General features: G+C 35.9%; 1 protein-coding gene across 1 annotated transcript; it reads left to right on the top strand.

The window, feature by feature from the left end:
• The first annotated feature begins 3078 nt into the window (after positions 1–3078).
• LOC140880168 (trafficking protein particle complex II-specific subunit 120 homolog) lies at positions 3079–10881 on the top strand. The gene is made up of 10 exons (XM_073284355.1): positions 3079–3546; positions 4030–4236; positions 4344–4526; positions 5190–5299; positions 5854–5913; positions 6046–6325; positions 6966–7258; positions 7692–8569; positions 8898–9848; positions 10374–10881. The coding sequence occupies exons 1-10, from the start codon at positions 3136–3138 to the stop codon at positions 10592–10594; spliced, it is 3594 nt and encodes a 1197-aa protein (XP_073140456.1). The 5' UTR covers positions 3079–3135; the 3' UTR covers positions 10595–10881.
• Positions 10882–11485: the final 604 nt, after the last annotated feature.

Here is an 11485-nt window from a genome sequence, read left to right as displayed (position 1 = left end):
TGATGTCGAAGCCCTAACTCCTGGGCACAACTCCGCTACGACTTTGGAAGCGCCCTGCTACCACCCGGACCACTCCTAGATGGCTGAAATCGCCCAAGAACACCAAGACAAGAGAGGGAAAAGCTGTGAATGAGAAAGAAATCTGATTCACGAATGTTTTATTTATAGGCGACGTTCGGAAGTTTCGATCTCTACATGCAAGCCACGTTTCCGAACTATCCTGATCGGAAGCTCCGATCTCTACTTCGAAAGCTCCGATCCCATGCATGCATATGCATGTCCAAACGTTGGCGACACGTCACTAGTGCGCATGGCTAACCTTGAGAAGCTCCGATCTCGCATTCGGAAGGTCCGAACTCACCATTTGCTTCCGATCTCAGCTGTTATAGTTCGGTGCTTCCGAACCCACTTCGAAAAGTCCGATCTTCTCTGTGGTTCCGAAGTCCCGATTCCAAATTTTGATCCAATTAATCATTTGGCTAATTTAGATTGATATCCCTTAATCATGTTTAACTATTAAGCTCATAAAATGAAATATGGGTTACTACATGAGTAATGCTTGTTGAGTCTTTAGACTCACTATATTTGAATGATGCAGAAAATGATAAAGTTAATGATGTCATTGACGAGTATGTCGAGGGACATGAAGCGGAGTAGACAGTCTGGCGGGGAGAAGATGAACGAGCGCGCTGTCAGAAAAACTTTTATGTTGTGCATAATTTAAGTTTATTTGAAGTAAAAACAGTTTTTACTTTTAATCTTTTTACTCGCTGGCAAAATTTATTGAGAAATATTTTACTACAGTTGTTTGGTGCACAATACTTTCTTTTAATGAAAGTTTTTATTTTTCGGAATTATTTTTTTAAATAAGATAGTATGTTTAGTAGCGTTCTCGGACGTTACACCATGACCTTGACTCTGATACCAATTGTAAGACCGAGCGCTTGCCGTATTACCAAAAGCTGGTGGTAATAGTGCAATCAAATTTTTAAACCGCACAACTGTCCAAGCGTCATAGTTCGATTACTCTAACTGGCACGGACAATTATTGCATCCAACACAATGCAACATATATTTTATCTGGGACATATTTTTTCATATCATTTATGATCATTGCAACCGATTGAGAAACTCTCTCTCACATCTTTGAACTATCAATCTTTCAGTCGCGCACAAAGCTTTCAAAAGTTATCAAGCTAAACTAATCCAACACTCAAAAGCACACTCTTCATAGAAGTATATTCGATCATTTGGGATCAATTTGTGAAAAATATTTGAGTTTTATTTCTTTGTATTTAATCAGTCGATTATTGTTATTTGTAACTAGTTGAGATAGTGAGAGTTTCAGTTTTGGCAGTTCTGAGTCTAAGTCTGAACTGGGGTTTTGTAATCATTTGTAGCACTCAAATTCTTCTAATGAAATCATTCCAACCTTGGAAAAAAGGGTTACGTAGGAGCAATCGAGTCTCCGAACATCCAGAAACAACTTTTGTTCATTTACTTCCAGAAACAACTTTTAACCAACTCATTCGATATATTATTCTAATCTTTCAGTTGACATCTTCCGCACATACTTTTGTTTGTGAATTGATGGACAGTCGAGGATTAGAATTCAGTTGCCAATCCAGCTGAGTTCAATTTTATAAGGATAAAATTTTATTGTGTGTGTGTATTCACCCTCCTCTACACACTCAGCCGATCATAACCCTAACAAGACTGTTTGATTTAAACGAAAAAGATTTGAAATATTTTAAGAGCGTGTATTCACCACCTCTCTACACTCACAACCGATCCCAACAAAATTAATATTGTTATATTTGATCATATATCAATATTTTTAAAAAAATTTAAGATAAATATTATTTGGGATATTAATAGATCTTTAATGTTAGTTCATATTATTCAAAAATATTGATAATTAATCTCTTAATATTTTTCTAGAATACTAACAAAAAATTTATTTTAGATCAAGATTTTCGAAAATATTGATTAATATTATATAAATATCCTGAAGGAAGATCTATAAAACTAAATTTTATACAATATTCTTCGATAATAACGATAAATCTTAGATATTTTTAAATCTTCAATAGAAAATTGTGTAGTACTATTTCAGAAACATCAATGGTAAATTAAAAGACTTTTATACTTCAACAACATCAATTGATTAATTATGAAATATAATATTATTTAATAATGAGTTGTGCTTGTGCACTTCAGAAAACAACGGTTTGATTCTCTATTCTATATTATAAAAGATGTGTAGGTTAGAATAACTACATTGGGGATATCAAAATAATTTATTCCAAAATTATCTTTTTTTTACCACTATTTTACTAAAAACTTCCCACTAACTCCATGATTTGTTTTTTTTAAGACTTTTTTTTACACACACAATTTGTGTGTGCATTTTTTACTAGTTATTATTAATTAAACAAAAACAAACCATTTTTTTAAAGATTTTTTTTTAAATTGTGTGCATTTTTTACTAGTTATTATTAATTAAACAAAAACAAACCAAAATTTTGGTTTGTTTTTGTTTAATTAATAATAACTAGTAAAAAATGCACACACAAATTGTGTGTGTAAAAAAAGTCTTAAAAAAAACAAATCATGGAGTTAGTGAGAAGTTTTTAGTAAAATAATGGTTAAAAAAAGATAATTTTGGAATAAATTATTCTGGTCTCCCCAAGATAGTTATTCTAACCTACACATCTTTTATAATATAGAATCTCTCCTTATATATAAAGAATTTCCACCTTAGACACCATCTTTTAAATTGCCAAAATTGTCTTTATGTAATATAAATATTATAATTTTATTTTTATTTGTTTTTTTTTATATTTCAAATTTTCATATTTTTTTCAACTAAACATTGTAGATAAGATAAATTGATAAAAAAAAATTTAAATTTATTTTTATATTATTTTATAAATGTTGAAAAATAAATTTAAATATTATTTAAACAATAATTTTTATATATAACATACAATATTAAATATATTGCATGATTTTATACAATGCGTGCAATTATGCCAGTAGAATAGAATAGATAGAATAGATTAACAATGCATTTCATTGTACAAACAAAATTGAAGAAATAAAACACAGATCTCAAACATTTGGCCTCCGAAAATGGAACCCGACGCCAGCATCGAGACCAGCAGCATGATCCGGGTGGCTGTCCTCCCGATCGCCACCGTACCGCCTCTTCTCTTCCGCGACTACGCCTCCATGCTTCTTTGCCACAACACCGTCTCCCTCTCCTCCATCAACTCCTTCTACACCGAGCATCAGAAATCCCCCTTTCAGTACCAGCCGTGGGAATCCGGCAGCATCCGCTTTAAGTTTATCATCGGCGGATCACCTCCATCTCCCTGGGAGGACTTCCAGTCCAACCGCAAGATCCTTGCTGTCATAGGCATCTGTCACTGCCCCTCTTCCCCCGATCTCGCTTCTGTCGCCACTGAATTTGCTGCCGCATCTAAGAGTTATTCGTCAGCACTTGTTCACCGATGCTTCGCCTTCAGCCCTGGGGATTTGCAGGTTAGTGAGGTTTATTTATGTTCAGATACTTGACATTGAAATATCGTGATGGGCCGATCACTTCTGTTACAGCTATATCCTTTATAAGACTGGCATTGAAAATATGACGATATCTTTATTGGGTTTGCCTGTTGGAATAGAGTTTTACTTTAAAATCATGGACGCTGAGATTTATTTTCCTTTGAATAGATGACTTTGCTTTTGTTCCTTCCTGTATAATACTTTCGAGACACTACGTTTAGTACTTTTAGAGTACTGCCAAATGGTTTCTTAATCTCTGGTGATTGGTGCTACTCTCACAAGTCGTATGCTGGAAACGAGTTATTTGTTGCCTCCCTACTCTGAGCATCCCTGTCTTGATTTAAACTATATGGTTGTGAAGTCATGTCCTTGCCAAAATAACTTATTGTTTTGCTACCATTCCCCGTCACACCTTAATTAGTCATTACATGGCTCTATGAGTTTATTTGAATTCTCTTGCAGCTAGAAGAGGAGAGTTATAAGAAGTGTAACTTGGTGTTGCTTCCCCCAGCTGATCGGCAAACACAGGAACTCCATCTACAGACAATGATGCAAGATATTGCTGCCTCACTGTTAATGGAGTTCGAAAAATGGGTTCTTCAAGCAGAATCTGGTGGCACTATTCTGAAAACGCCTTTAGATTCTCAAGCTAGTCTCAGCTCAGAGGAGGTTTACATTTTAGGTCTCCTAATAGTTTTGTTAATTTCAATAGCCATTAGTCTTTTGATGATATTAGTCTCTAATAAGATTGATCTGAAATAAATGAAAAATGCCAGGTGATTAAGGCAAAAAAGCGGAGACTTGGTCGTGCACAGAAAACAATAGGGGATTACTGTTTGCTGGCAGGATCACCTGTTGATGCCAATGCTCATTATTCTACTGCAATGGAACTTGCTAGATTGACTGGAGATTTTTTTTGGTATGCTGGGGCAATGGAGGGCAGCGTATGTGCATTGCTGGTAAGAATGAAGTACCGTGCTAGGCTTTTCAGTGGTTCTTTTAGAATTTTATTTTGTTATTATTTTCTTTCTCTTTTGTGTTTGATACTGCTCCTAGGCTGTTCCAATGTGATGCCATTAGCATTTTATTACATATGGTTTGCCCCTTTTTCACCAAAAATCTGAAACATGGTCTTTTGATGTAATTTTTTACCCTCATGTGTATGTGGGAAGCTTGTGTGTCTAGCCTATTGAAGCATTGAGCCCACAATTTTATCAGATTGAAACAATGAAACTGCTATTTAAATTTTTATATTTTAAACTTTATTTTGAGATTGGAAGAAATATGTGTTGCCTGATGCTAATTATTTTTAAGATGGGCAATCATTGTTACTGGTAGTCTTAGAAAACATACTCAATCACAAATATTTCACAATTTCCCTCAGTAAGGATATAAGTTAGCATTCATATTAAGGCTCACGGATATAGAATGACCTTAAAATCATTAGTAAACGTGAAAGATACTGTTTCATAAGTTCTCCACGACTGGTTTCTAACACTTGAATGAAGATATTTCTATCAGCTTTGTGTTTGTGTGAATTTTCTCATCATGAATGTCCTGCTTCTTGTGTGCTATTTTCATTTTCTGTCAGAACCATTATTTTCCCCTATTTTGCTCTGTAGATAGACCGTGTGGGTCAGAAGGATCCTGTGTTGGAAGAGGAGGTTAAGTATCGCTACAACAGTGTCATTCTTCACTACAGAAAATCATTTATTCAAGACAACGCTCAAAGGTATCCATATTGATGATCCAAAGGATCAACACTTGTTGTAAAGCCTACTCTTGAATGATCTTTCACAACCAATACTAGGTATCAGGTTATGTGAGTGAAACTTATCACATCCTTCGTAACTTTTTTCTTTTTTGATGCCGATCCTTCATGGTCATAACTTTTTATTAGAAATTTTTTTTATCAATTTTAGATTGCAATTTTACTTTGATCGAAGCAAAGATTTATATCATCATTTGATGCATTATTTTGGTCCAACTTCAATGAGATCTTGTTTATCAGTGAATCAAATTTGGACATCTCGCCTATGGTAATTTGCGATGCAGATCTAGCATTGAAATGTAGTGTACAATAATAAACTATCTTTAACTATCTGCATTTTCAATATGTGATCTTGTGAAGATATGATTTTTCTTGCTGATAATTTGATGATTTTCTGTGATGGACGATGGTTCTCTTATTTTTATTGAAAAGACATTTCTTCCGACATATCTGATATCATTAACCATTATTTAATTGCTTAATTCACTCTTTCTTTTCATCAAATCTGTGCACAGGGTTTCACCCTTAAGTTTTGAACTTGAGGCTACGCTAAAGTTGGCAAGATTCCTCTGCAGGTATTCCAATTGGGTTTGTCACATTTAGCTGTGGATTTTGCATGCTATACATGACTTTCTTATCCTTCAATCTTTTTGAACTGAAAACTATCCTTCTCTCATGTCTTGACCTGTGTTTTTTCTTCCAATTAGGCGGGAACTGGCTAAGGAAGTTGCTGAACTGTTGACTGCAGCAGCTGACGGAGCAAAATCACTGATTGATGCCAGTGATAGACTAATAGTCTATGTTGAAATAGCACGGCTCTTTGGGGCACTTAGATATCATAGAAAAGCTGCTTTTTTCTCAAGGCAGGTTGCTCAGTTGTACTTGCAGCAAGATAACAAAATTGCTGCTATCAGTGCTTTGCAAGTGTTGGCTATGACAACGAAAGCTTATCGTGTTCAAAGTCGCGCCTCTGGTGACCTATCTCAGGTGAGTTTTTGACTCTCTGTTTTCCTTTGCAATTTTAGTTGCTAGACATTCCTGTGGCAATTTGATGCCTTGAGGGGTAATGACATTTGTAATAAAGATCGGGACAAGTATAAGACTCAATTTATACTTGATATGCTTGCTGCTGGGTAGACCATGTTTGAACATTAAGGGTGCACATACACTTGGATTGAGGGATTTGAAATGATTTAAAATCCATTTGATTTATTAGATACGTTTATGTTGGTGAATTTCACATCCACTCATTTTTATTTATGCAGATGTAATGGTAATTGCGATAAATTTTATATGAAACCTGGAACTATAAGTTCCTCTCCAGACCAAATCCTTTCTTTCAAATCAAGTCTTTCCATCAAAGAGCAACCTAAAATTTTATTCAACTTTTCAGGCATCTCGGTTGTCGTTTCAATTTTTTTCTCTAGATTTGGACATGGAAACCATGAATCAAGCATGAAGTTGAGTGTGGAGCCTGAACACGTGTTTTTTGAAATTCATTGGCTGCGATTGAATTTCTTTTCCTTAATATCATTGAGGTTAAAACCTTCGAACAGAACACCATTTTTGTGCTGTTGATTTACTGTGATGCTTGTATTTCTCATTGTTATATTCTTCTTTTCTGAAGGATGCTGGACAAACTCATGCAGATGAAGGGAAAGTGCATCACCACTCAATTGTCTCTTTATTCGAGTCGCAATGGAGTACCCTGCAAATGGTTGTACTGAGGGAAATTCTTCTCTCAGCTGTTCGTGCGGGAGATCCTCTTGCTGCTTGGAGTGCAGCAGCACGTCTAATTAGGTCTTATTATCCTCTAATTACACCAGCTGGGCAAAATGGTCTGGCCATTGCACTTGCAAATTCAGCTGACAGGCTTCCTCTAGGAACTCGGTGCGGTGATCCGGCTTTGCCCTTTATAAGGTATTTTCCATGAAATGATATTGTTTTCTTTGATATTAGAGTATTAGAGAAATCGTTATTAGATGTTACAGGAGGATTTGTGGGGCAGTTTGTCTTTTCAACTTCATTGTTGGCCTCTCAGACTTGCATCTGAATGCAAGTCTTTGTGAGTATGATAATTTAACCGAGCAACATTCACATTTGTGTACAGGAGCGTGTGTGTAAATTTTGTAATTAATATGCTTACATAATATTTTTAAATACATGTAATTTACGCCCATGTACTTTTGCATTATGCTTCTTGTTCGTCAGCTGAAATTTTGTTTGTATTTATCTTAGAATCTGAAAGTCTTTCTTGACTTCAGCAATTAGGATCTGATTCCTCAAAAGGGTTATCCTTCGCTAGATTAACTTGTCTTTTTCCCTAACCTTTTGTACTGTTACACTACTCCAGGTTGCATTCGTTTCCTTTACAAACATCTCCAACAGACATTGTTAAACGCAATCTAGCTAGAGAAGATTGGTGGGTAGGGTCTGCTCCTTCGGGGCCATTCATTTATACACCATTCAGCAAAGGAGAGCAAAATAATAGCAATAAACAGGAGCTTATCTGGGTGGTTGGTGAACCAGTTCAAGTGCTAGTGGAATTAGCAAATCCCTGTGGCTTCGAATTGATTGTTGATAGCATCTATCTGTCTGTGCATTCAGAAAATTTTGATTCCTTTCCCATTAGTGTCAATCTTCCACCTAATTCTTCAAAGGTGATCACGCTATCCGGCATTCCTACCAAAGAGGGTCCAGTTGTTATTCCTGGGTGTATTGTCCACTGTTTTGGCATTATCACTGAACATTTTTTCAAGGATGTTGAGAATCTGCTTGCTGGGGCAACGCAAGGGCTTGTGCTTTCTGACCCTTTCCGAAGCTGTGGGGCAGCAAAGTTAAAAAATATATCTATTCCAAATATTTCAGTGGTGCCACCCCTGCCGTTGTTAGTATCCCACATTGTTGGCGGAGATGGCTCTGTCATACTGTATGAAGGTGAAATTCGCGATGTGTGGATTAGTTTGGCCAATGCTGGCACCGTTCCTGTTGAGCAGGCACATATCTCATTGTCAGGGAAGAACCAAGACTCGGTTGTGTCGGTTGCTCACGAAATTCTAAAGTCAGCCCTTCCTTTGAAACCTGGTGCCGAAGTGACAATTCCTTTAACCATAAAGGCCTGGCAGCTTGGCATGTTGGGTCCTGATGGTTCCACCAGCAACACAGTCCTTGGAACTGCAGGAAAACAAGTTCGAGACGGAAGCTGCCCGATATTGTTGATCCACTATGCAGGTTTTCTTCTAGCGAATGTTACCATCATTGCTTATGCCTTACACTTTCATATTGTTTTGGTATTGATGTTATCTGTAATCCTATGACTACTTATGCAAATGGTACACTATTAAGCTGAAGGTGAATAGTGTCACTTTGGAATACCAACATTAGTACCATGTATTATGATTAATGACTGATAATTTTTGTTTGAAAATGAACCACAACTTCATTAATGTTAAATTGATTGTTTGGCTCAATTCAGTTACTCTATCTAGTGCAATTTTGTACTAATATTTTTGTTAAATTTGTTTACAATTGCTTTTGATCGTTATTTATTTATGGTTAGGTCCACTGGCGTATTCTGGAACACCTGCAACAGGGTCTGTTCCTCCTCCTGGGAGACGTCATGTCATCCCCTTGAACATCTGTGTTTTGCAGGGCTTGTCTTTTGTAAAGGCTCGTTTACTGTCAATGGAAATTCCAACCCATGTCGGTGAAACTTACCCCGTGCCTTTAAAAATGAATGGTGATGGCAGTGAAGAAGATGGTTCTGAAAGAGAAACCGATGGGTTCATGAAAATTGATCCTTACAGGGGAAGTTGGGGGCTTCGCTTTCTTGAATTAGAGTTGTGTAATCCAACTGATGTCGTGTTTGAGACTACCGTTTCAGTTGATTTAGAACAGTCGAATGAAAATGAGTCTCCCTCTCACTCCAAGTGTACAGATTTTGGTAATCCAAAAACAAGGATAGACAGGGATTACACCGCTAGAGTGCTCATACCACTTGAACATTTTAAATTACCCGTTCTTGATGGTTCTTTTCTGGTTAAGGGTACCCAAACAAGTGGAACTGTTGGTAAAAGTTCAAGCTTCTCAGAGAAGAATATTAAGCCTGAGCTCAATGCTTCAATTAGGAATTTGATTTCTAGAATTAAGGTGAGATGGCACTCTGGACGCAACAGCTCAGGTGAACTAAATATCAAGGATGCAATACGGGCTGCTCTCCAGACATCTGTCATGGATGTACTACTTCCAGATCCGCTGACATTTGGCTTTAGGCTTGCTAAAAATAGCATGAACAATGATGTAAAACTGAACTCACAAAAAAAATCTGGTGTGCAAGTGAATTCAAGTGAATTGAGAGAAGGCTCCATCACTGCACATGAGATGACCCCAATGGAAGTGCTGGTGCGCAATAACACGAAGGAGGCCATTAGAATTAGACTTGGTGTCACATGCAAAGATGTGGCTGGTGAAAACTGCATTGACGGTCACAAGGCAACCGTTCTATGGGAAGGTACACCATTTGATCATGCCAGAACTTTGTGTTCCTTTTCATATGCATGTTATACATCGCAAAGTTTGTGCGTTAGATAATATGGTATTTGTTTGTTTGATCTTAAACTCTACTTAAGAATTTGAGGAAAAAAAGTTTTAACTAGTTTTTGTTTAGATAGAAATTTTTAAGTGGTGGTGATATCTAGAAATAACTGGTATGATAATTATATGAAATTAATAAAATATTGTAATGATCCGGTATGAAAAATTAGAGAGAGAAAAAACCAATAGTTAGGTTATTAAGTTTTAAATAGTTGATTTGAATAATGATATGATATATGGATGAAAGATTTTTTTAAAAATAGATAGATGAATGGAAATGTTTGAAATCATCAAACAGACAATGTTTGGGCTCTTGAGATCAACGCAAGAACCCAAACAGACAGAATGCATTTGATACAGGCTGCTTTTTTGTTTTTTTTTTCAAGGAAAAGGAATTCTTGGTTTTTCAAAATAATCATGTTATTGCTGGCAATATTTCTAGGTGTTTTGACTGGTGTTGTTATGGAAGTCCCTCCTCAGCAAGAGATGACGCATACTTTCACCCTCTATTTCTTGATCCCTGGGGAGTACTCCTTGTTGGCTGCTGCTGTCATTGATGATGCCAATGAAGTTCTTAGGGCTCGAGCAAGAACGAATTCATCTGAAGAACCTATCTTTTGCCGTGGACCCCCATTTCATGTTCGAGTAAATGGGACTGTGTGATGCCTGTTGTATATATAAGGTTGGTTACCTTTACTTTCCTTGTTTTGGGACCATCCATGATTGGCTGCACCATTTTTCGCAATTATTTGATGAGGTTGCTCTGTGTTGTGGTTTTTCGGAATAATCATGAGTATTTTATGTTGTAGAATATAATTTACTTACAGTTCTTGCATGATTGATGATCGAACGAACAATTTTCATTCTGTAAAAAATACAATGTCTTCAATTTTACCAGAAAAATGCCAGTGGGTGAAGGTATATATGTATTACACTTCAACGTAGGAATTTGATATAGAATACGGTGTGCTGTCCAATTTTTATTGTTGTGAGTTGTGACTGAAATGAGAGCTGTATTGTACCCACCGAGGTACTGATTCAAATTTATTTTCCCATGGTATTTGGCGAATGTATAAATTTGTCCCAATAGTGTTAAATTGCCAATGGGTTCAAAACTAAATATAAAATATCCAATAAATTAATATCTTATTTATTTTAAAATTAGTAAAATTGGGAAAAAAAATTGCAGGGGGACTTTTTTAGCGTTCAAAGATGGTAATAGATTTTCTGAAGAAAAACAAAAGATAACCTTCAATGATTCCTTGAGAAAAAGTTGACGTTCAACCTTGCATTACGGATATATCATATTTTGTCCATCTGATTGAATGTATCTTTATACACCTTTTTTATCAAGTGCAATCCTCTTTAGGATGTTCATTAAATGGTTAAAACCGAAAAACCGAAAAATCTGATTAAACGTGTATTGTTCGAAAAATTCATAAATTAACTCACGAGAATTTAATTAATTATTATGAAAAAATTATGTGTTAATTGTATAGATTATGAATTCTTATGAAAAAATTAGCTTTTGATTTTTGTAGGTATTAGTTTAAT

The sequence above is a fragment of the Henckelia pumila genome, chromosome 2, assembly GCF_033568475.1.
Source record: "Henckelia pumila isolate YLH828 chromosome 2, ASM3356847v2, whole genome shotgun sequence".
Classification (NCBI taxonomy): Eukaryota; Viridiplantae; Streptophyta; class Magnoliopsida; order Lamiales; family Gesneriaceae; genus Henckelia; species Henckelia pumila.
The sequence above is the reverse complement of the archived record's forward strand: the minus strand, read 5'-3'. Positions and strand labels throughout refer to the sequence as shown.